Below are 26,181 nucleotides of genomic sequence, written 5' to 3' on the forward strand. Positions count from 1 at the left end.
CCTTGTTAACGTAATGGTAACACTGTAATATCAAAAGTGTATAGAAAGCTCAAGAATGTAAAAGACCTGTAGTAAAAGCTATGTTTGGTATGTCACACATTGCAGGTTCGTAGCCTAGACCAATGTCCGGAGTTGAGAAGCACAGCTATGGAGACACTGTGTGCGTTGGTTCTTCAGCTGGGCCGCAAGTATAAGATATTCGTACCTCTAGTCAGCAAAGTCATAACTAAACACCGCATCGTCTGTGCCAGATACGAACAGCTCACCACTAAAATTTTAACTGTGAGTGACTATTGTTGTTGTTAATTTTCTCAACGTTTGAAGAAAAAATAATTGTATACTTAGTTGTTTGATGCTCTGGGAGTTTCTATCTTTACATGAGTTTAAGTTAAAATATTTTTATAACTGGTTATAGTTGTTAAAACTTGGATTTTAAGTGTGTTTCCTCAAATTTGACTGACGTAAATCCTAACAAAAATATTGACACTGACACTCTCTGTAAAGTATGCACAAGATTAGCAATAGCTAAACCATGCAAGGAAGGCAACAACCCCCTTGGCAGGCTATGAAAGCCAATTTACAACTTGACTACTAGTTTTTTTTAATTAGTTTTTAAAGTGACTTTAAAATAAAACAAATTAAAAAAAAGAAAAGTACCCTAGAAGTAAATGAAGTTTTGTTATTTAAATGAGCATCTTGCTGTTGGTAATTTTAAATTTGTTTAAATTGTCTGCAAAACCGATTTATTAGCAAGATTTTGTTCATGTTCGGATAGCCACATAGATATAGTAAAAACCTTCAGAATCAGAATCAGAATCAATAATCTTTATTCGGTCTGTATATACATACATGAATAGAGTCAATACATTGAATACATAGGCTACAAATAGTTTTACAGAAATCTTAACATATATAATCAACAATTAATATCGGTTTTATACAAAAAAAAAATAAAAACCTTCATTCTCAATAGAAACAAATCTATACATTAAGAACATCAAGTATATGCAAAAATTCAAATATGAAGAGATATACATTACAAACTGATAGATTTATAACTAATATTCTTGTCAGATTTAAAAGGTGAATGAAAATCAAATAAAAAACTCTTCTATAGAGTAGCAATTCTTTGTTAAAAGATAAGCTTTAACTTTATCCCTGAAACATTATTTATCCATATGAGTTTTTAAATTCAGTGGCAATTTATTTAAAAATTTTGTCCCCATGTTAGTCGCTTTTTTTTGTCAATTGTATTTCTGTTTCTAGTATAGTAGGAATGTATATCTCTACGGAAGATGTGATTGTGGAGCTGACTTTTTGTGCAAATTAACCTTCTGAAAATTACTGCTTACTAGATTTTGAGTGAAGTTAATTTAAATTATCAACACATTTTTTACATTTCCTACAGGATTCAACAATAGTAGCAGAAGAAGATTTTCTACTGACAAGACATAGAATTGCAAGAAACAAGATAAGAGATGCTGCTATGAACACATCAGACACAACGACTATAAAGCGAGTGAGTTGTTTAAACTGAATTGAACAATTACAACACAATTTAGATGCTTATGGTAGGCCTAAAACATGATGGTTAGTTAGGTAATTAACATGCTGTTGTTTCTATAACAAGGTATTACCCGTGACTTCAAAATAAATTTCTTTCACTTAGTCTAGGTTTATGAATACAACTTGAGTAAACAATATAGGCCTACTGTACTGTAAAAAAAAAATAAATAAATAAAAATGTTCAACAGAAGAAATTGTCTGTGACATGAATAATATTTAAGTTAGTTAAGAACTTCCTAAACCAATACACCAATCCAACACCAATTTAATGTAACATGCAACATTCCTAACTGAAGCAACAAACCAAACCCACAAAACTGACCTCATACAATACTTATGTGAATGAGACCTTGCCAAAACAACCGTGGATCTAGTAATGGTCAAAACCAGAATTTAATACCGAGTATAATTGCCATAATATGTTTGGCTTCAGATGCACACGTCAGCTCAGAACCTGCAGAAAGCTTGGACAGCCACCAGAAGGGTGTCTAAGGACGACTGGCTGGAGTGGCTGCGGAGATTAAGCATCGACTTCCTGAAGGAATCTCCGTCTCCAGCCCTCAGGCAAGTGAATCGCTGGGGAGATTAGTGTGATTTCTCTGTAGGCGCTAGAGAAAATATATGTCTTGAAGACTATGATGTCAAGGAGATGGTCCTGATTTGGGTAAAGGACCTATAATTGGCCTATATTTTGGCCAAGACCGTGATCTACCTTTGCTTTAAATTTCAATTCCATCCCAGAAGAATTAGAAGTTTTTGCCTTCACAGACAGATACAATCTAGGTTTGACCAAACCTAACTCAAACCCAACCCAATCCAAACTAACCTAGATTAGGTGTTTTAGAATCTACCTAGAAATCACCCTTTCAGTCACACCTCTATAAGACTCTATAATGTCAAGGGGTAGGGGATGAATTTGTGTTATCGAGGTATTCTTAATAAAGATGTTTGTTTTATCGAGGTTTAATACTGCCATTATTCGTCTTATAGACGTTACCTACTGGACACTGCACAGGCACGTGCCAAATAATGACTGAGGAAGGAAGAGGGATGGGTGGGGGTTTCATGTTGAGACAATCTTCTGTTTATTTTGAAAACTGTGTACTATGGAGGTTAAAATCATGAGAAATTCGTCTTAAAGAAGTTGCATTCGTCTTGTAGAGGTTTTGTGCTAAGAATATTCATTGTATAGAGGTTAATCAGTCCTAGCATATTATATTAATATATCACAGACATATTCGTCTCATGGAGGTTTTTAACCTAATGACTAGGTTGTATAGAGGTGCTTTTAGCATTGACCTTTATGAAAGTTTGAAGGGGATTTCGTTTTACTGAGGTTCGTACTAACGAGGTTCGACTGTACTTAATTTTATTATGGATAATCACTGACACCTCATTCTTTATGTAACAATGTTCCACTCAGGTCTTGCTGGGCTCTCGCGCAGACCTACTCACAGCTGCCGAGAGACTTGTTCAACGCAGCGTTTGTGTCGTGCTGGACGGAGCTGACGGAAGCTCTGCAGCAAGAACTGATCAGAACACTGGAGCAAGCCCTCATGGTGCCCGACCTTCCTGAGATCACTCAGACAATCCTCAACTTGGCGGAGTTCATGGATCATTGCGACAAGGTGATGAGAGGATATATGTTCCTCTTTTGCTTCCTAGAAGAAAGAGAGAATCTGGCTCAGGCCTTGCCTGAAGTAATGAGTAAAACTGTTGTGGGGTAGAACCATCGTAGGATATAACGACATGTTTGTCAGGTTGTTGCTAAGGTTTGCTTTGCCGCAGGGTCCGCTACCACTGGACCCCCAGCTGCTGGGAGAGAGAGCCATGCATTGTAGAGCCTACGCCAAGGCTCTGCACTACAAAGAGGAGGAGTTCCACAAGGCTCGCACCTCTCAGGTCCTGGAGGCTCTTATATCCATCAACAACAAGCTGCAACAGAAGGAGGCTGCTGAAGGTAGCTAATGCTAAGTTTAAACCCAATTTGTTCTGGATGAAGCCTCTCCTCACTACAAATCTCTTATCTCTAATCCATCAAATCTCAAGTAAATATTTAAATATAAAATTCAATATTCTAGATTCCAATTGAATCTTGAATCGTATACTTGTATTTCACTGTTGTCCTTTCTAAAATTATCTCCATAGTTTGTTTAAGGCAGTTGGTAGAAATGTCCAAGTCCTTTTAAAGATTGCAGAAAATAATCTTTAATGTGGCCGTGATTGAAAGAATTGAGATACAGTAAAATCTCACTAACTCGACAGTCAAAAGCTGATAGGGCGCATGTCTAGCTGGCTTTTGCGTTTCACTTTTCAAGTTTTAATTGTTGAATATTCTTCATTTCTTTGAAGATTTTACTCGATACCAAAAAGTACTCATGTAAGTAAAAAATTTATTTGTAAAAATTAATTTGTTATATTTATTAAAGCCCATTAAAAATTTCCTCTGGATAACTCGACAACTTCTGGGACCACAAATTGTCAAGTGAGTGAGGTTCTACTGTATTAATCAAGTTGATAATATGGCTTAATCTTATATCAAATCACAGACTTGAAATATGTATTTTAAGCATTGCATTTTCTTAAAAGGCAGAGAAAACACACTGTCCTTCCTTCATGCTTAGTTCCAGACAGAAACAAAAGTACGCATCCTAAATTACTATTAAAATCTTTCCCAGAAAAAGTCCTCCTTAGTCAAGATGGCAAATTTTATTTTCCTGCCAGGTCTGGTCGAGTATGTGATGTCCCACCAAGACGAGCACCTGAAGGTCCAGGAGAGGTGGTATGAGAAGCTGCACAACTGGGAGAAGGCTCTGCATGCGTATGAGGAGCGACTCACTGACAACCCCAATGACATAGAGCTGGTGCTGGGCCAGATGCGGTGTATGGAGGCTCTGGGAGATTGGTGAGGAAACGACATTATGTGTGTGTTTGTTTGAATGACAATGACGAATCTTTAATCGTATGGAGCACTCTTGGACAGTATATCGTGTGCCTGGATAGGCGAAACATGTTGCGAGTCTAACTACCATGTTTACTTGTTGATGTGAAGGTATGTATTTTGAATATTAAAAAAATATCAACTAGTTTATCATTAGCAGTATTTTATGTCAGAGTCAAAAAGTCCCCAATATTTCAGTAATTCACAGATGTCCTCGATATTTTTGTAATCTCTGGTAAATAATTGAGTTTTCACCGAGTAAATTATTGGGCGCTAGGAGTTTTTGTGCAAAGTCTAAGAAATCACACCTTTTATCAGCTGATGATAGGAGTATGCGGTGCACTGAAAAAGTCGGTACGGTACGGTTCTGGCTTAATTTCCGTCATCGGTTCGGTACAGCCTATTATAATAATAAATTACTTTCAATTTACCATCGTAGTCAAGGTAGTATGTGGTTCTACGTAAAAGGCTTATCTTAGATTTTTTTTTTCGATTGACAATTTATTACTAGTGCGATGATGTTATGACTTTCCCCAATTCTATGCTATCATTAAAATAATAGTTTTATGATAACTGTTAAATTTTATTTAAATAAAAAAATTTTTAATTTTTTAATTTTTTAGTTCTTACATTAAAAAAAACCTTAATTTATAAAGCATCTACTACCCACTCTAAATGTTTGATTTGTGTTGAATACATAGACAAAATAAATTAATAGCATTTTTGTCTTATTATGGAAGCATTCTAAGATTATCTCTTAAAACCGAGAAACTGCAAAAGAATCCTTTTGTAAAGAGATTGAACGGTCGGTTTAGAAAGAGGCATCTCATGCAAGGCGAATACCAATGACCTTTGTTGTAGGGGTCAACTACACAGTGTGGCCAGTGGTCACTGGACAGAGCTGACTGACACAGGTAGAGAGCGCATGTCTCGCATGGCCGCTGCAGCCAGCTGGGGTCTGTCCCAGTGGGACTCCATGGACCAGTACGTATCGTGTATCCCACGGGACACCACAGACGGAGCCTTCTACCGTGCAGTGCTGGCTGTACATCGGGAGCAGTACGCTACAGCTCAGCAGGTGCAACAATACATTTGTCAAAGTTTTGATGGTTGATTATTCATTAGGTTTCCTTTTGTGTGTCAACAGGCAATATTGTTACTTCCCATAAACATTTAAATCGATACAGCACAGCAGGGTAAACCGGCAAAAATAGTCAATCCAAACGATTTCCGAACAATGCAAGTATGTTGGAAATTGTGTCGATACCTAGTTAAGTAGTTTGTGTTTTTAGGTTTACTATATCCCAAAATGTACATGAGTTTAAAGGTCGATTAACACATATCAGTTCAGTCACAGTTCAGTTACAGTCCAGTCACAGTTTCGTCTCAGTTGCATCCACAATTCTTCAGTCAACTTTCCGTCAGTCTTCCGTCTCTAATATTTAAAGTGATGTTACAGTAAAAATTTTTAAATTAAAATCCTAAATTCTATCATATTTTCATCGTCCATCTTGTTGATTGTTACAAACAGTACTCAAAATATAAACACAATCATTTAAATAACAAAAACACTATTTTCTAACCTCAAACACGTCCCTCAGGCGTCCGAACAATCCAAAAATATCTGTGGAAAGAAATCTGAAATTGACTGACAGATGCCGACAGAGCGACTGACCAACCTGCGACGGATGAGTGTAGATAACGCAATAGAAAATCCATTAAAGAATGTTTTGGTTGAGTGTGACGTGACACATGACTGATATGTTTGAACCAACCTTAAGGGATAAACTATGTTCAAGGCAAAACGAGAATCTATACTAAGGTTAGAAATGTACTTTATCCCAATACAGGTAAGTACTGTCGTAGACTAACAGTCCTATCTTAGACGCATCCTCGCATGAGTTACAAGGTAAGAGACCAATATGACAGTGTAAAATTTATCACAATCTCACTATAAAATTTACTTGAAAAAGTTAGTTCTTTTTTATATGTGGTTCATAAAAAAAAAAAAAAAAAAAAAAACTGCACTGGCACAAATCTATTTTATTATTGTGAATCCAAAGGAAAGTGTCAAAATTCATTGAAAAATTTGGTTAAACCAATCAATTATAAAATTTATGAAAGATGTGCTAACTTTTAGTTTTGCCTAAGCAAATGCATTAAAGTCAGTAAAAGAGGTAATAATATTGTTGCAGCTGATAGACTCAGCCAGGGACTTGTTGGACACAGAGCTGACAGCCATGGCCGGGGAGAGCTACCAGAGAGCGTACGGTGCCATGGTGTCAGTGCAGATGTTGGCAGAACTGGAGGAGGTGGTGCAGTACAAGCTGGTTCCAGAGAGACAACCAACCATCCGCAAGATGTGGTGGGACAGGCTTCAGGTATGTCAAACTTAGAAAAATGTTTGTGTAGCAGTATTTTTTTATCTAAATCTTTTTAGTAATCATGACATATGAAAAAAACAACTTTCTGAAATGAATCTTTCTGGTTCGTGGGCTTACCTGAACGGTAACAAGTCCACTCCGGCTCAAGAAACACTCTCAAGAAGATTTTTCACCGTACACAAAATTAGAATATTTCACTGTCATGGACATCAATTTCAACAAGGAAGGTTTGAGTTGGGGATAGTAATCTGAAGACTGTCAGAGCCACTCTGAAGACTTCATTTCAATTCAAACCTTCTTGGGTTGAAAATTATGTCAGTGGCAGTGAAATAGTCCAAATTTGTGAACGATACTACGTTTTTTTGTGCTCTTGTGCAAGAGTGGACTCTTTTCCTTCCAGGCAAGCCTGTTACCTTTAAATATCCCTAAAATATTTATACCATTGTACTTATGTCCTTATCCTGTTCAAACAATAGCTAAGATGACGTATTATATAGTCATACAAGTTTTAAGCCCTTTTGTTTTATTGCTTGGATTTTTAACACTCACTGTGAAAACAGATTTTCATTGAAGACAGTTCAGACAAGATTAGGTACTTTGATTCATTTAGTTTGTCTGTTTGCTTTTAATACATGTCCCCAATGATTTTATTTATGTCTATGTAAAATTATCAAAATTGTTGTACATTTTATTACAGGATGAAAAGTAATCAGCCTTAGACAAACTATGGCTGTGAAGAATTTGATCCAGTGTATAATTTTTCAGTGTTATTACCTTTTTGTTTAGTTTGAGTGAATTCCTCATTGTTTGTTTGCTGCAGGGATGCCAAAGAGTGGTGGAAGATTGGCAGAGAATCATCCAAGTTCACACTCTTGTAGTCAGTCCTGAAGAAGACATGTTCACGTGGCTCAAGTATGCGTCCTTGTGTCGCAAGGCGTCTCGGCTGGTATGTGATAGATAAGGAAGAAACTAATAGATTGCTCTACGAGTTTACACACATTTATTGGAGTGATAAGATCTTAGCTCTGTAAATTGTTACTGACTGTCAATCGAGATAATGTAAAGTTGTCAAATTTAATACATAATTCGGTATTTAATTTTTTTTACATCAAGAAACAATTATGTTGCATGAAAATGAATCTGGTAACCAAGTAAAATTTCTAGAAAAAAAAAACATAAGGCATAGGACCTATAATAAATACATTAGGAGGTCATGTTTGGAAAACCTATTACTTCTGCATCTTATGCAGTTCCTAGCACTCATGCAACATTCGCTAATTTAAAAGAAAACTGTTGCTTTTTGTTTTAGTGCTAAAATTTTAAAAGGCTATTTTACTTTAGACAGGAAAAGGTGGTGGTGGAAACAAACGTATTGTGTAACTGTTGTTGGGTTCGTAAAAATCCGCCAACTACAAATTTACAAATTTATTTATTTAGTCAACATCAAATTTTACCAGTATGAACTTCAGACACTTAAAGATTCTTTTAAAAAGATTTAGTGCTGTTACATTTTCAAGCCAAAGTTCACACCGTAGGCAGTATAAATACTATTGCCCTAGTGTATGAAAATGTATTAAATAATTCATAAAAGGTAAGAAACGTAATATATTCTAGATGCTGTCGCACAAAACGCTTGTGATGCTGCTGGGTGTGGATCCCTCTCTGAACCCAGACGAGCCTCTGCCAGTACATCATCCTCAGGTCACCTTCGCCTACACCAAGCACATGTGGATGGCCGGCCAGAAGGAGAAGGCCTACAAGTATGTTGATCTTTGAAATCATTTGACAGTTCGCTGGCTGAATAAGAGACAGCCAAAAATAGTGAAATTGCTAACAATAATATATTATGTTACTAGTCTGGAAAGTAGGATTGCCAGACGATACCTTTAACATATTTGGACAAAAATTACATTTATTTGCTATTCTACCCCTAATTCCAACAATAAAAAACCTCCTAAATAATTACACACCGACTTAAGGATTTAACTACCACTATGCACAACTTCTCTAAGATGTTATGTTTTTGTTTATTACTACTCAATGCCAATATAATCAGACCCCTATGGTAATCCCACACTCAACTTCATTTAACGACCACACTTGTCCGATGAACACCTATTTTCTGGACTAGGAAGGTAATATACTATTACCAGACACCAGCTGATTATAGATTAAGCAGACGACAAACTGCTGCTTTTTGGAAGTAAATACATGCGTGGAAAGTTAATTAAAACAGTGTAGTGTGGCAAAAGGATATTATAGAAGAGTAGTTGGATGACAGCATTGGTTTCAATCTATATAAATAAAATTAGAGTTTTGTCTGAACATTGCTCAGAATTATGTATTTTTAGGTTATTTTTACGTCTTATACATTAAATAAGCGGAAACGAGTCTTATCTCAATTTCTGTCTGTCTGTCTTTCCCTTTGTCTGTAACACTCAAGATGGCATTTTACGCTATCTTCTCCTGGAAAACGAGAGTACCTATCAAGATCCAAGTAATTTTAATGTATTCACTGGATTGGCGAGATTGTCTTTAGCCATTAAAATATGGCCTCACTACTTTGTAAATAATATTACGAACGTTCAAAAATGTAGTTTTGTGCGATTTATGTCAAGTTTTTGTCCAATTTTTATTGCATAATCATCTATGAAATAACGAACAGCTGTTCGGATTAAGATTATTTTTCCTAGCTGTCACTGATATGTTTACAAATGTTGTTTACAAATACCGCAACCTTTTTCAATCACGTTTTGAATGCAAATCCCAACCAAGTGGGATTAAAAACGTTTTTCTTACATAACGGATTTAATTAATCGAAAGTGCAATAATATAGTTTAATAGTGTAACCGTAAATGAAATTAAATAACTAGGCATCATCCAGTTCAGGAACCAGAGATTCTTTGTGTATAAATTATTGTTCTTGAGTTTTGATAACCAGAAAGACGACATTGAATCAGTGTTGTATACGGCTGGGAAACTTAAATGTAATAATGATTGTCGCCAATAGCTTAGAAACATGATTTCCACTCATTGACGGCACTTCAATGGCGGTTGTGTAAAGTGTAAAGTAAAAATTCACAACTGCAGTGGGTGATTGTAACAGAGGTTTACGGATGATGCTAAACTCGCTTTTCTAATGTGTTATTTTCTGTTCCTACCATTGACTATATATATATATAGTGAATAGTACCTACTCACCGTGTGATGCAATCGCTGGACCATACAGCCAATAGGCCCATAGCCCATCTCTTGGGTACGTACGCCTACTTAATTATTCATAACAACCTTTTCGACGACGATCCTTGATACCGGTACTTTTCCCTAGAATACACGGCCTACCTACTTAAGAAATAAAATTACAAACGTCCAAAAACCCAACGTTGTGTGATTTTTGTCACATTTCCTTCTAATGTTAATAGATAGCCTATACCAATAATTGTTTAGAGAATACGTAATCTATTAAATAACAATTTTTTTTTTTCAAACTGACACCGATAAGTTTACATTAAGAGTTGTTTACAAATAAAGCAATTAATGGGAAATAACTTTGATTGCTGTTTTAAAACGTTTTACGAGAAAATCCAAAACCAAGAGATCAATAAACTCGGGACTTGATTAACTCATATAATTGGTCAGCTGTGCTATAGTTCTCAACTATGAACGTTGGTTTTTGGTACCGGTTCTATTCCTTAGAACCGTTGGTACTGTTGGTAGCAGCAAGAATCATTTTTAAGTACCAACACATCACTGTACTTTACAAATTAGTTATCGTTGGTGTTGCACCTTATTTATTATTACAGGCGTATTCAATTTAATTGATGTCTTAACTGTACAGTTTTTGCTTTTTCTTTCTTGATTCCAAAATGTTTGTTTATGCTAAGAAAACGATAACGCATTTTAGTAAAACATTTATTCAGCAAACCATCATTAATTGTTTAAACGCTTTACGTTGTTTATGTATCAATAGTTCGTGGCCTATTTTGGTATTTTTTTTTTTATAAATTACCAATCTAAATCGTCTATAGTATTCATTTCATATAGTAAGCCGTCATTTCGGGTCATCATCGGTCCAAGCAAATATAAATTGTTAAGATGAAATTTGATGACATTAACAAAGATTTCAGATACTAATTTTATAAGTACTTTGTTATGCTTAAAGCGTAGCAAATTCCCTAATTAAGTTCTGTATTTTTGTGTGTATGTCGGTAACGCATTAATGTCCTTATTTCTCAGTGTTTCACGGAAAGGACAAAAGCACCTTTATAATGAAAATGTCAACCCGAATAAAGTGTTAAATTGTGAGGTTGAGGTAGTACCTTAAATACTTTTAACCATTGTGGAAGGTAACTTTCAATTATAGGCCTACATTAGGGCTATGTCTCATAGATCTATAAAGCATTTTTTAGTTTAATCATTGGATTTAACATATGGACCAACACGACCCAGGTTACATTTAATTTCGAAGCATTTGTTATGGCTTGAAACTGTCAGATACTGTATTTGCGAAGGTTTATATATAATAGTTTTACCAGCATATCTGAAAATATGCAAACCAACTTCTGTTCTTAATAAGAAGGTTTCAACTGACTACAATAAGATCCCCGTGCGTAGAACGGGCACACAGCTAGTAAAGTTATATAAGCCTACCAGTTCACTACAGCATGGTTGACAAAATATGAAACGGTGTTTCAGTTGATCTAAGATATTTTGTGGTTATTGCAGCCAGTTGCATGAGTTTGTCCAAAAGTACTTGGAACTTCCAGTCAAGACGACGTCAGGATCAGCCGATGACGGAAAGCAACTGGAAATGCGACGGAGATTACTTGCCAGGTATGGTATTCAAACTTTTCACTGTATAGTGTATGATCTCTTGTTTTGTCTCAGGATGGAATCATTTAAAAAAGTTATGAAGGTAAAAATTGTAGTTCCAATTCAAATACTTTTTAGATTTCCCCTTGAGTTTGTACCCTCAGGAGTCATGTTGGTTGCTGGGATAAAAAATTCTGCTAATTCTACTTCCATTCCATTTATATTAATTAATACTCTTGTTTAATCCAAGAATAGGGGATGAAGTTTGATGTGGTATTTAAAGCATATCTAAAAAAAATTGTCAACTTGATTGGTTGTAGCTTGCCTGGATATTGTGTTATCGTTCCTCACACTTCCTCTGTGTGCCTATGAGTATGTTTACTTGCCGTAGATGCTACCTCAAGCTAGGCCAATGGCAGGAGAGTCTGCAGGGTCTCAATGAGAAGTCTATCCGCGCCGTGCTGCAGTATTACGAGGCGGCCACGGAGCACGACCCCGACTGGTACAAGGCTTGGCACTCGTGGGCGTACATGAACTTTGAGACGGTTCTCTTCTACAAGTGTCCACCCACTAATCAAGCCCAAGGTGGGGACGCCAGGACAAACGCGGTAAGATTGCCATTATGGTGCCTAATGGTCAATAAAATAACTTTTCTTATATCTGTATGAAATATAATGTCAAAAATAGCACAGTAAAAGCCCGCTAATCTGGCGTCTGATGGTTTGGCAATTTTAATAATCCAGTATTGAGCTATGGGTCTAGAAGAACTTTTTGAATACTGTTTTATGCTATATTGGCGTGTTCGGTGAATTCAGGAGCGGAGTTGTCGTTAAAATAATGTAGCACTCAATACTGTAAAATTGTAGAGCGTTTTATTTTAATATATTTTATTTTTCACATTTTATAGTACGGTCGTACTGCTAAATTAAGAGACATTACAATAAAACAGAGTTAATGAACCTCCGACTCTAAAATTAGAGGTATTTACGCTAGTCTCGCTTTACTGGCTGTCCAGAATGGATTAGCGAAAGGCTACTGTAAAATCTCAGTTTTCCTGTGCTAAACAGCTTGTTTAGCCTCTAAACAACAGTCTTTGTAAAATAATATGCCTAATCAAAAGACCAATTTAAAGCCTATCATATACAATTCAAAATTAAACAGGTGAAATTGTTTTCCCTACAGGTCAACACCCAGTACATCACCCAGTTCACAGTTCCGGCTGTGGAAGGTTTTTTCCGCTCTATCTCTCTGTCTCACGGCAGTTCTCTACAAGACACCTTGCGACTGTTAACCCTCTGGTTTGACTACGGACAGTGGCTGGAGGTGTACGAAGCCATAGTTGAGGGCCTTCGCACTATTGAGATAGACACTTGGCTTCAGGTATGAATAAACAGTCTGTTGGAATTTAGAAGCCTTTGCGTATGAGTCAATTCAATTTATTTATTTACGGCAAAAATCATTATACAACAAATACTTCAAGGTAAATAAACATGTCTCAAGCAGCACATTAAAATGGTTTAATCACAATGCTTTCAAGACAGTAACAGGTACACTAAAACAGGGTGGTAAAACATGTTTTTGTCTCAATAAAGTACAGACAAATAAAACAATAAAACATATGTAGGTAAATAAAACATATGTTTACTGTTTAGTAACACTTAAAAAATATATTTACTCCTATACTGTTAACTCACAAGACGGTATATATATAAACAAGCTGTTATACCCGTGCTTCGCCACAGTGGGATTACGTGAAAGATAATAGTACTGTTCTTTAGATCTGCTGTATGAAATAGTTACATGTCAATTATTTACTTTTGAAGCAAAACACTTATTTTATATCCTAAAAAAGTGAATTTATTTGTAAGAAAGTGCAGTAACATTCATTCCTTTAGACTCTTTTACTGCTCGGCTTTAGCTTATTATATCAATTACAAAGAGAACTATGAGAAAAATTCTACCAAACTTGTACAACCTTTCTTTAATCAAACATAACTCTCTAACCAAATAACTCACACATTTCCACAATGAAAATAAAGGACCACCAAAACCCCATTGAAGTAAAATTTACCCTTTACAAAATGTATGGACAGCACCAGGACACAAACTTAGGACATCACTGCCCAAGATTCCTAGTCTGTCTCGCTACTGACTGGGCAACCATGATTGGAGGTTTTCTGATATAAAGTTAATATGCAACTTGTGTGACTGTACAGGTTATTCCCCAGCTGATAGCCAGGATAGATACTCCGCGTACATTAGTGAGTCGGCTGATCCACCACCTGCTGATGGACATTGGTAAGCACCACCCTCAGGCGCTGGTCTATCCCCTGACTGTGGCGAGCAAGTCAGCTAGCCTGGCCAGGCGCAACGCTGCCAACAAGATACTCAAGAGTATGTGCGAACATAGCCAAGCCCTGGTACAACAGGCTGTTATGGTGAGTACAGTAAAAAGTGAACGCTCAGAATAGTTTTTAAAAATTGTACGGTGACTCAGACGAGGGCGTAGAAGACAATTAGACCAGTTAAGCTTTGGATGTTGCTAAAGCTCTTCCTACCTCAAGTTCCTAGAACTTTAAACACTTAATTTCCTTCCCTGCAATGACTAGATAAAATTGTTTGCATCAATGTTGGCTATGTTTGTTAACACATGGATTTTTAGGTTAGCTAAGAAAGCAAATAGACCAGTAAAGGTAGCTATTTGTGGTTTAGCTGTGGCTAAGGCTTGTCTTATCCCGAATTTCTAGACTTAATGACACTTTATCACTTAATTATCTTCCCTGCATTGACTTAATAAAAATATCAGCACTGATGGTAAGGTATGGTAATTTGATGTGTGATTTATCTTGATAATAACATTTCCTTTAGTTGGTGGCCAAGATTTTTTTCTTTAAAGTTGTAGCTACATTGATATAACTTCTTACAAAAAAAGTGTGAGTTCCATACTGCTGAAATTGAAAGTCATTATAATATTGAAGACCTGCATTAACTTGTGTTGTGTTTTTTATTAACATATGTACAATTGTTACTAATTTATTGGTTATACCATGTAACAATTGAACGAGCTCAGTGCTATCGTTGTGATAAGCTGATCAGAGTAGCCATCTTATGGTAGCTATGGCATGAAGGTCTAGAGGGATGTCAAGGGAATGTTTGACAAATTGTACATTGTGTTGTAGGTTAGTGAGGAGCTGACCGAAGTGGCTATCACGTGGCCCAAGCCATGGCATGTAGTGGCAGAGGAAGTATTCCTGATCCCTTTCCTGTCTACCGTGGAATCCATCAAGGTTCTGTTCTGGGTCCTCTCCTTTTCCTCATCCTCATAAACTACTTTACCTTCTTCCACTTCATGTCTATCCATTATTTTCGCTGATGACACTATCTGGTTGTTAGTGGTGGGAATCTCAACAATGCTAAAAAAAGGATAGAGTTGGGATTTTATGAGGCAGCCAAGTGGTCTTCCACGCAAGTGGGTTATCACTGAATGTTAATAACATCCAAGAAATGTTTTTTTTTCTTGATTAAATATAGATTTAAGTAATGACAGTAGCACTAAGGTAGATTTGCTGGGCTTAACCCTTGACCCTATGTTGCCTTGGGATGATCTTGTCAATAAGGTTTTTAAGAAATTAGCCAGGACCTTCCGTCTACTTAGAAAATTAAAACTAAATTCTGACTGTATGTTAAAGGCGTTTTATTTTGTCATTTTTCAACAGCCACATTGCTAATGGGATATACTGTGGGGCCATTCACATTATGTTAAGAGAGTCCTAATTCAATATTAAAAGCTCTCAGGATTCTAGCTGGCGTAGGTCCCTTGGAGCACTGTAAGTTTTTGTTCAATGAATTCCAGATCCTCACAGTTACAATTTGTATATTCTGAAATGCCTCTGTAGTATTAAGGCAAATATAAGTGGTGAACAAACTGTATGCCCAAGGAATCAATCCATTTTCATGATACTAGAAATATTTCAAATCTAGATGTCCCTAGAAGAAGGGTATCAAAGTCTCTAAACTGCTGCCCAGTAACTGGTTTAAATATGTTTAACAGCCTACCAGCAGCCTGAGAACGCTTTCAGAAAAACCTTTCCAGCAGGGAATCAAGTATTGCTTGTTGAACAACCCTGCTATTCTGTGCAGAAGTTTTAAAACATTGTAAAAGCTTTCATTAACTTGTACTATTGTCTTGGACTAATGTCTGGTTGTGTTTAACTGCCATATAAATGATTTTGATTTCTGTTTTAAAGGTCTAGAGGAAGCCAGCAGACTGTACTTTGGTGAGAGGAACGTTAAGGGAATGTTTGACAAACTGTACATTGTGTTGTGGGTTAGTGACAAGCTGATCAGAGTGGCCATCTTGTGGCACGAGCTGTGGCGTTTAGGTCTAGAGGAGGCCAGCAGACTGTACTTTGGTGAGAGGAATGTCAAGGGAATGTTTGACAAACTGTACATTGTGTTGTAGGTTAGTGACAAGCTAATCAGAGTGGCCATCTTGTGGCACGAGCTGTGGCGTTTAGGTCTAGAGGAGGCCAGCAGACTGTACTTTGGTTAGAGGAATGTCAAGGGAATGTTTGACAAACTGTACATTGTGTTGTAGGTTAGTGACGAGCTGATCAGAGTGGCCATCTTGTGGCATGAGCTGTGGCATGAAGGTCTAGAGGAGGCCAGCAGACTGTACTTTGGTTAGAGGAATGTCAAGGGAATGTTTGACAAACTGTACATTGTGTTGTAGGTTAGTGACGAGCTGATCAGAGTGGCCATCTTGTGGCATGAGCTGTGGCATGAAGGTCTAGAGGAGGCCAGCAGACTGTACTTTGGTGAGAGGAATGTCAAGGGAATGTTTGACAAACTGTACATTGTGTTGTAGGTTAGTGACGAGCTGATCAGAGTGGCCATCTTGTGGCACGAGCTGTGGCATGAAGGTCTAGAGGAGGCCAGCAGACTGTACTTTGGTGAGAGGAATGTCAAGGGAATGTTTGACAAACTGTACATTGTGTTGTAGGTTAGTGACGAGCTGATCAGAGTGGCCATCTTGTGGCACGAGCTGTGGCATGAAGGTCTAGAGGAGGCCAGCAGACTGTACTTTGGTGAGAGGAATGTCAAGGGAATGTTTGACAAACTGTACATTGTGTTGTAGGTTAGTGACGAGCTGATCAGAGTGGCCATCTTGTGGCACGAGCTGTGGCATGAAGGTCTAGAGGAGGCCAGCAGACTGTACTTTGGTGAGAGGAATGTCAAGGGAATGTTTGACACTCTGGAGCCACTTCATGTCATGCTGGATCGTGGACCACAGACTCTGAAAGAAACGTCTTTCAATCAGGTTTGTAATTTGTGTTGGTGTACTGTATTTTATAAAGTTACTAGCTGTACCTGCGGGCTTTGCCCCGTTTAACTTAATAAGTATTTGCATGGCTCAATCACGTCCTGGTTGAAGTTTGTTCGCTACGCTCGCTTGCCTTCAGGCTCAGAAAACATATTACTATAACCCAGAATGCCAACTGCATGGTAAAAAGCATTAAGTGTTTTGAGAAAGCTTTGCCTGTCAATTCGTAGGCAGCGCCACCAGCGTTGCCATGCTGAGTGCTACGCTAACTCGCCTCCAGGTTGAAGTTCGTTCGCTACGCTCACTCACCTTTTGGTTGCAAATTAGCTGTTGTCATAAATTTAAAAAATAACAGTGCTGCAACCTGTTGGTAATCCTTGTAACTTTAATGCTATTGAACATCATAGAATAGAACCAACTTGTTTAATTGAAACAGCTGTTAAGATTCATTAATTCCTTTTAAATATGAAAAATCATAAGGTTAACATTGGAAACTCCAGAGCCACTGGGGCGGAGCCCGAGAGTCCGATCAGAATAAAAACTACTTAGTTTTCCTATTTAATGCCTAAAGAATCAGTGTACCAAATTTCAGCCTCCTAGGTAAATGGGAAGTGGGAGAATTAGTGATGAGTGAGTGAGTGAGTGAGTGAGTGAGTCAGTCAGTCAGTGAGGGCTTTGCCTTATATATATAGATTCTTTTGATTGCGAAGATTGATTTAATTCTTGTTTCTGTGATTATAGTAGTTATGATTCTAAAGTAGTGATCACATAATGTTACATAACATGTAATCGTGGGGTGTAAGAAGGGGTTACAATTAAGTTGAAATCCCAAAACTTAATTTAATCTTTTCCAAAGTTTTGGTGGTTTTGAAATTTGGTTTAGACACATCACTAACACAAAGCAGTGAATGTATCAGTAAATTAATTGAGAATAGATACTGATTTTGTTAAACAATTCTTCATAACTTACACTTCAGGTACCTTTTTTTCACATACCAATATTTAGGTATTGTAACACTGTACAGGCGTACGGCCGAGACCTGATGGAGGCAATGGACTGGTGCAAGCGTTACAAGGTGTCTGGCAATGTGAGAGATCTGAACCAGGCGTGGGACTTGTACTACCACGTGTTTCGCCGCATCTCCCGACAACTGCCACAACTGACCAGTCTGGAGCTACAGTACGTCAGCCCCAAGCTGTTGTTGTGCCGGGACCTGGAGCTGGCAGTGCCGGGCAGCTACATACCCAACCAGCCCATCGTCAGGATAGCTCACATACAGAGCTCACTGCAGGTCATCACCAGCAAGCAGAGGCCTAGGAAACTGTGTATTAGAGGTGGGCATTAGTAGCATCAGTAGCTAACAAAAACTTAAGAGGTACAGTAGAGAGTCAACCATGCAAAACAATCAGGAATTGGAGGTAATCGGTTAATTGATTTTTTTTTTTATAATCAGACAAACTTGAAAAATTAGATACATAACTCAACTGTGATTGACAATTTTAAATTTATTTTTACTTGGATTTTTCTGGTTTTCACCATTTTTATGTAAAAAAATTAAACTCTCATCTTCACTGTCAAGCACACACACTCATTTTGTGTTTGATTTATGGGTTTTTTATGGCTTGAAACTTGATCTTGATCCTTAACGGAGTACGGCCATCCCAATTTGGTTAACTGAAAAGACGAAAGTAACCAAAATCATTTGCCAAACACAAGTCGAGTGAGCAAACACTGTCCTGCTATTGCCTGCCATGCCACTTCTACTCATTTTCTTGAGGGTGTTCGTCAATAACAGTTTGTTCACTATTCTATCAAGTTGTCTGGTTCTTTCCGACAATGTTGTCCAAAACGTAAACGTAAATGACACTTGTAGCAGTTATAAAGGGTGAAGATCAAGTTTAACTCCAATTATCCAAACTCCAACTATCCGGTGAGGATCAAATTGACCTCCAATTATCCAAACTCCAACTATCCAAATCGCAGATTATCCAAATGTTGACTCCATCATCATCTCCCGCGGTCACGGAAAATCATAATTGTACTCCCCAATCACGGCAAAAGCATACATTTTCCTGTCACAAAATTGTCGCAAATGTGTTCTGCAATTGTAAAAGCTTGACATGACTCTGCCTCTTTTCCTTAAAAAACACTGAATTTTTGGTAAAATCCAATTCTCCGAATTTTTGTTTATCCGAATGGGGTACGATCCCAATAGGATGATTTGAGTTCTACTGTACTTCAAAACCTTCACCCTACCCATGTTTTTACCTACTTCCTGGCCTGTAAATTCTGAAGAAGACCACTAGGACAAAACAGTAGTGTAGAATGGTTGGTCATAGTTGTCAAAGATAAGCCAACAAAACAATATCACTTTAAATAACCTCTAATTACCCATATTTTATCCAATTATTTCCTTTTTTCCTAATAAAAAAAATTAAATTGCCCAATATTTTGAAAACAAGTGTTACTTTTCTTGATTTTCAGTGTCTTGTATAAACTGTTCCTGCCAATGTATCTTTGTTTTTTTTACTCTTGATTAAAACGTCTAAATATTGCAGGGAGCAATGGCAACGACTACATGTTCCTGCTGAAAGGACATGAAGACCTTCGCCAGGACGAGAGAGTAATGCAACTGTTTGGACTAGTCAACACTTTGCTGCTAAACGATCCCGACACCTTCAGAAGGAATCTCACCATACAGGTACTTTCCTATATCCTAAAACTTCCAAAAGAAACCTAACTCTATGAGTAATAGGTTTCTTACATATTGATACCCTACATCCCGCAATATCCTTATTTTACTAACAGGTCAATACAAAACTCCTTGAGGGAAATATTTTTAGATTTTTTAAAACAGCAATAGTACATTTTATTTGTCTCAAATTTTCTTTGTTATCACTTATTCATGTGTGGTACAAATTGTTTGTGTTTATAAATTAGATACTTGTTGTTTGATGCAGAGGTATGCGGTCATCCCGTTGTCTACAAACTCAGGTCTGATCGGCTGGGTACCGCACTGTGACACACTACACACTCTTATCCGAGACTACAGAGAGAAGAAGAAAATACTTCTCAACATTGAACATCGTATCATGCTCAGAGTAAGTTGATCCTGGTAACATGAGGTGCATTAAGAGGTATCAAGCCTCTACATTTACCCTCTAGTATATAGAGCAGGCTGGTCTAGCAAAGGGGCTTTGGTCACCAAGATCCTGGGTTCAAATCCCGTCAATCACCAATGACTTAACAATGGGACCATAAAATGCAGCAAGAGCTAGGCTCACACTAAAGAACGCATAAGGGCGACTCCAGCCAGAACCGTCCGCCAGGGGCACTAGTGACAGGAGCCGAAATCAGATGCAACTGAAATTAAGTACATGGGACCGGCACAAAAAGCTGACATAGTTCAGTTGATCTCCGATAAACGCAGAGCTCACAGTAAACAATCTTTATAAATCTGTACTGTGACTTCCATTGGCTTCGCACCCTGTATGGCATGACTCCAATGGGAGTCGTCAGCAACGTGTAACGAGTTATTTTTCCCAGGGGGGTATATTTTCGTTATTTGGGCCGCGCGTCTGTTGAGGTAAGCAAGCGGCGGCGGCGAACCTGGCTAGCGCTCTTTGACCCGGCTTATCAGTTCGGATAAGCTTGGGTATCCCGGGACTACTGGACAGCCGAGAACGGACATTCTAGTGGTGGATCTCGGACAGTCAAGTAGTGAGTGTTGGTGTCCTGTGCCTGTGGAGACGGCTGGCGTACGTTGGTGGTACATCGGAGTGTGGTGATACCGGTGAACAGTGTTGGTGTTAAGTTGGGTACTGACCCACTTGTGGTGAGTGGACGACTTGATATTATTAGTTTGATAATATTAATATCTGGTTTTATTGCGAGAGTTAGAGTTGTAACCGTGCTGGTCAAAGCCTGACGGTAGTTAGGATTTATATTAGTCAGGAATAATATTAAAGTGTATTCCTGACGGTTCTGGGCAGGTGCTAGAGCGCAAATAATATAATTTAATTGACTGTAGTAGATATTATTTTGCGTTGTACCTAGAGTTAGTTATATTACTAATAACTCTGAGGCCCGACAAACCTAGGCTGCACGATTTAGCGTGCGTAGTTGGAAGCACGAGGCCAGTAGGCTAGTAGCTAGTTTTATTAGCCTATTAACAGAAGCCCGGCTAAGCAATATAACGTTGATATAGTAGCAGTAGTGGTAGTAGCAGTAGGGTTGGTATTGATTAATCATTTAATTATTTTAATTTAACCTGAACAGCTTGCTTAGTAATCCAACACGTTAGCTTGGTAGCTTGGATAGCGGAGTACCGGCTATCAGATAATATATTTATCTAGTGTTTGGAACGTATTTAATATTTATTTATCTGCTACTAATTAGCTCAATATTTTAATAGTGCAATTGCCATTTAGTTTTGCTTGTTTGGCTTGGTATTTGTTGAGACCAGCTACTAGTGGTGTAGTCACTCTACCTATAGTGTACTTGTATATTATTATGTGGTACGATTATTGAGTGAACTGTTTGATTCTTAGCTTGGGCATTAGAGTTGTGTATTGGAACGTAGCGTTGGTTTTGGAAACCGCCTACACGCCCAAAAAGAAGGTGGAGAAGCGCGCCGAAACTGCCGCAGTCGAGAAGCGGAGTTTCGAGAGACCATCTCCGGAAGCTGAGTCGCTTGGGCGGGTGGCTTTGAAGTCGGATCGGGTCCACGGTCAACGGCCCGTGACAGCAGCTAGAGTGCCTGAGGGTCCAAAGGGGACGGTGAAATGTTTTAGGTGCCAGGAGATTGGTCACTTTGCCCGAGAATGTGGTAAACCAAGGACCGTCTCCTGTTTTGGGTGTGGCAAACCTGGTTTGACGGTGAGTCAGTGTGGATGTCGGGCGGGAAACGGCAGGCCAGCTCAGACATCAGGAGGTCAACTGGGCAAGGCCACCCAAAACGAACGACCTCAGAAGAGTGGTCCGAGTGGCTCGGAAAACTAAACAGCCTGGTTGGTGGAGTAGACGAGAACCGGCTGATTTCGGAGACAAGGCCCTTTGTTGAAGTTGTGCTGATGGGCAGCGTTTATAAGGCGTTATTGGACACTGGGTCCGTAGTTAACCTGGTTGGGCGAGGAGTCGCCGAACATCTTCAACGCCAGGGGGTAGAGCCTGTTAAGAAACCCGCTCCTCTACGGATGGCAGATGGGTCACGGTCGAGGGCCGAGTATTCATTCCGATTGGCAGGAGAAGCTGCGGGAAGACGGTGGGTTGGAGACGCCTTGTACGTCCCCACTCTCACCACAGATATGATTCTGGGTATGGATGTCATCCGAGACCTCGGATTGGTGACATGTGGGACAGAGGTAGTAAGAATGGGCGTGGGTGATGACTGTTCTGGCCAAGGTGGCCGCATAGACAGTGTCAAAATTGGTGACGAAGACCCCGAAGGCCCTTGCAATGGAAATACCCGTCTGGTTCCTGATGCTAAACCATTCAGCACCTTGTTGGCCGGTTGTGGCGAGTAGAAGAGTTTTTCTTTGTTTTAAGTTTGAGACCTGTGGTGTAGGGTTCACCATTGGGTTAGGGGCTTGGGTATTTTGTTTCGGCCGGAGTTCGAAGATTTTTTTTTCTTTTTGCCGTTTTCTTTTTTTTTCATCCCGATGTAAGTGGGGGATGTAACGAGTTATTTTCCTTGGGGGGTAAATATTTGCCTTTTGGCCGCGCACCGATTGTTGAGGTGAGCGAGCGGCGGCAGCGAGGCAAGTGAGCGCCCTTTGACCCGGCTTATCAGTGCCGATAAGCCTGGGATATCCTAGATTTTCAGGATAGCTAGAACGGACATTCTAGTCGTGGATTCGAGTCGTGGCCTACGGTGATTGAACAGCTGGTTCGTGATTGTCGAGTGAGACGTGTAGTGCTTTGGTGACATCGGTGTGATATTGGTGCTCAAGGCGTGTTGGTGTCAAGTTGGGTAGTAAGTCAGTGACCCACTTGAGGTGAGTGGACGACTTGATATTATTAGTTTGATAATATTAATATCTGATTTATTTGCGAGGGTTAGAGTTGTAACCGTGCTGGTCAAAGCCTGACGGTAGTTAGGATTTATATTAGTCAGGAATAATATTAAAGTGTATTCCTGACGGTTCTGGGCAGGTGCTAGAGCGCAAATAATATAATTTATTGACTGTAGTAGTTATTATTTTGCGTTGTACCAAGAGTTAGTTATATTACTTATAAATCTGAGGCCCGACAAACCTAGGCTGCACGATTTAGCGTGCGTAGTTGGAAACACGTGGCCAGTAGGCTAGTAGCTAATATTATTAGCCTATTAACAGAAGCCCAGCTAAGTAACATAAAGTTGGTAGTAGCAGTAGCAGTAGTAGGGTTGTTATTGTTTATTCATTTGATTATTTTAATTTAACCTGAACAGCTTGTTTGGTAGTCCAACACGTTATCTTGGTAGCTTGGATAGCGGAGTACCGGCTATCAGATAATATGTTTATCTAGTGTTTGGAACGTATTTAATATTTATTTATCTGCTACTAAGTAGCTCAATATTTTAATAGTGCAATTGCCATTTAGTTTTGCTTGTTTGGCTTGGTATTTATTGAGACCAGCTACTAGTGGTGTAGTCACTCTACCTATAGTGTACTTGTATATTATTATGTGGTACGATTATTGAGTGAACTGTTTGATTCTTAGCTTGGGCATTAGAGTTGTGTATTGGATTATAGTGGCCTAGTAGACCCCGCCTGGTGATAACACGCGTTGTGGTTTTTATTGGCAAGTCGTCGTGTAACTCACCGTGTTTTAGGCACTCTGGGCTTAACTATTGGATAGTTAGGACGAAGCCCGAGTTGCGTAGTCAGCAACGACCCCCTAGGAGTGTGGAGAATCGGCGTAGGCCTGCACGTTTGTTTTGGTGACTTGTTTTTTTACTTGTTCACAGTGCCCGTGTATGAGCCAGTCCTATACCGGTTAGACCCGGCTTTTGGCCTAATGGTTTCCCTGACCTTATCGCAGACCCTGGGACTTTACCCAGCCATTGTAGGCTGAGCTATCCCCGGCAAACGGTTGCGACTGACTGCACTTTTAATACTATATTTTCCCAGTGCAGAAAGTAGCGTCGCAAGATGGCGCCTGCGAACAGGGACTGAGGTTGGCAGTGGTGCTGAGTTGCTGACGTATTAACGGCGCCCGAACAAAATAATTTTATTTGTGCAGATTTGCTGCGGACTTGTGCAGATTGGCTGCGGACCTGAGCTGTTGAGCAGAGTTTTAGGCAGACCTGCTGCGATTTTATAGTCGGTTGGGTAGGCCTAACCTGTTTTCTGTTACAGCGTGGTGTGTTGTGAACCCTAATTTATTTAGTGGTTGTATACATAGATATTAGTTAGTAATTTTAATTTTGCTAATTAATTGAGCCTTATCATTGAATATTATTTGAGTGAGAACCCTTATTGTGTATTTGTGGTTTGACTTTCACACCCATGATTGGTTTGATTTATTATTTTGCTAATTAATTGAGCTTTATCATTGAATATTATTTGAGTGAGAACCCTTATTGTGTATTTGTGGTTCGACTTTCACACCTATAATTGGTTTGATTTAATAGTACGGTGTTAAATAGATTTTAATTGGTTACGCCCTTATTTTTGCGGATTTGTCTTGGTGTTTTGAATTTTAAATATGGTTGTGACTACGAGTACGACGTCTGTGCTGGGCGGTACGCCTATTACGTCTGCTATCGTTACGACTAGCTCTGGGGTTAGCTCCGAACTGTCGGTGATAACGACGTCGTCATTGTGGCCTGCGTCTTCGCCTGTTTGGCCGACTATTTCATCGGTCGTGGGTACGACGGTGACAACGTCTCTGACTTATTCCGCGCCAGCGACTATGTCCTTGGGGTCGCAGCCCCGGGACGGTCGCGTGGGTTGGATATATGACCTCTCGAAAGGGGAGCTCATGAGGACGATGGACCAGTATGGTTTGGTGACCACTGGAACTTCTGCGGAATTACGGCAGAGATTCTCGTCGTTTTGGAAGCAGCGGAATGCCCGTCGGTACAGCGATGATAGGCTGTGTACGGCTGGGGCGGCTGCACCGATAGCGCCGGCTACTACAACTATGGAGCTTCCTGACCCCCCGAGAACTGTACCTCAGGTACTGGGTAGTACTGATTTGGGCCAAATAGAGATAGGGGAACTTAGCAGGGAGTTAGAGGCGGTCAAAGAGGTTCTTGGGTTGTCTTTGGAGACTGATACCCGGACTCTTGGAGAACAGCTTGCATTGGTGGTGCGGCAGGCGAGAGGCTTGCCGAGTAATGAGGTCGGCTATGGGTTCAAAAGACCCGCCAACCTTACGTCCCCTGTTGTGGCTGCTCCCATGCCTACCTTTGGGTTACCAAGTAGACCCGAGGGATGGCAGCGACCTAGTGATCATTCGGAGAGACCAGTCCGTCCTTCTAGCTTGGAGGTGCCACGAGGCTCAGATATGCTTTTGAATGAGGCCAGCAGGGTGGAGCTGAAGGATTGCTCCAAGATATGCGACATGGTCCGAAAGTGGGGTTTAAGGTTTGATGGCCGACGAGACGCTGTGTCGTTCCTGGAGCGCCTTGAAGAGCTGATGGTCTCGTACTCTATAACATCAGAGGACCTGCTCAGAGCGCTGCCGGAGCTGTTGCAAGGCTCAGCGCTTCTATGGTACAGGAATTGCAAGGAGCTCCTGTATTCCTTTGAAGCTTTCCGGCGTCAGTTTGAAATCCAGTTCTTCCCACCAGGATATTGGAGGAACTTGGATGAGGAGATCCGGAAAAGGACACAGGGTGAAGGCGAGCACTTCCGGGACTACGTTGTTGCCATAAGTACCTTGCTTAGGCGTAGCGGTACGTTGTCAGAGCATGGTAGATTGGACTTGATCTACAACAACATGCGACCTGAGTACAAACTCATGGTACGCCGGCGTGACTTCAGGAACCTGGCCGAGATGGTTGAGTTGGCCGAAGATTATGAGGCTTATATGCGCGAGAAGGCAGCCTTCCGACCTCCTCCTTCTCCGAACGTAGCGTTGGTTTTGGAAACCGCCTACACGCCCAAAAAGAAGGTGGAGAAGCGCGCCAAAACAGCCGCAGTCGAGAAGCGGAGTTTCGAGAGAC

The 26,181-nt window shown here is 39.5% G+C and overlaps 1 protein-coding gene across 1 annotated transcript in view; it reads left to right on the plus strand.

Annotated features, from left to right (window-relative positions):
- The window catches only part of LOC128988430 (serine/threonine-protein kinase mTOR-like), a 69,094-nt gene that overhangs the window by 27,140 nt on the left and 15,773 nt on the right, over positions 1–26,181 (plus strand). Inside the window, exons 20-37 of the mRNA XM_054409701.1 lie at positions 106–282; positions 1,409–1,519; positions 2,000–2,130; positions 2,990–3,194; positions 3,355–3,526; positions 4,291–4,471; positions 5,369–5,585; positions 6,703–6,888; positions 7,712–7,837; positions 8,506–8,651; positions 11,617–11,724; positions 12,095–12,311; positions 12,886–13,083; positions 13,920–14,141; positions 16,841–17,023; positions 18,052–18,361; positions 19,586–19,728; positions 19,988–20,128. Of these exons, the coding sequence (XP_054265676.1) occupies positions 106–282; positions 1,409–1,519; positions 2,000–2,130; positions 2,990–3,194; positions 3,355–3,526; positions 4,291–4,471; positions 5,369–5,585; positions 6,703–6,888; positions 7,712–7,837; positions 8,506–8,651; positions 11,617–11,724; positions 12,095–12,311; positions 12,886–13,083; positions 13,920–14,141; positions 16,841–17,023; positions 18,052–18,361; positions 19,586–19,728; positions 19,988–20,128 (3,174 nt within the window). The remainder of the gene's footprint in view (positions 1–105; positions 283–1,408; positions 1,520–1,999; positions 2,131–2,989; positions 3,195–3,354; positions 3,527–4,290; positions 4,472–5,368; positions 5,586–6,702; positions 6,889–7,711; positions 7,838–8,505; positions 8,652–11,616; positions 11,725–12,094; positions 12,312–12,885; positions 13,084–13,919; positions 14,142–16,840; positions 17,024–18,051; positions 18,362–19,585; positions 19,729–19,987; positions 20,129–26,181) is intronic.

Source organism: Macrosteles quadrilineatus, unplaced genomic scaffold (assembly GCF_028750875.1).
Source record: "Macrosteles quadrilineatus isolate MER2022 unplaced genomic scaffold, UCM_ALF_1.0 Scaffold_3__2_contigs__length_128488019, whole genome shotgun sequence".
NCBI classification, from domain to species: domain Eukaryota; kingdom Metazoa; phylum Arthropoda; class Insecta; order Hemiptera; family Cicadellidae; genus Macrosteles; species Macrosteles quadrilineatus.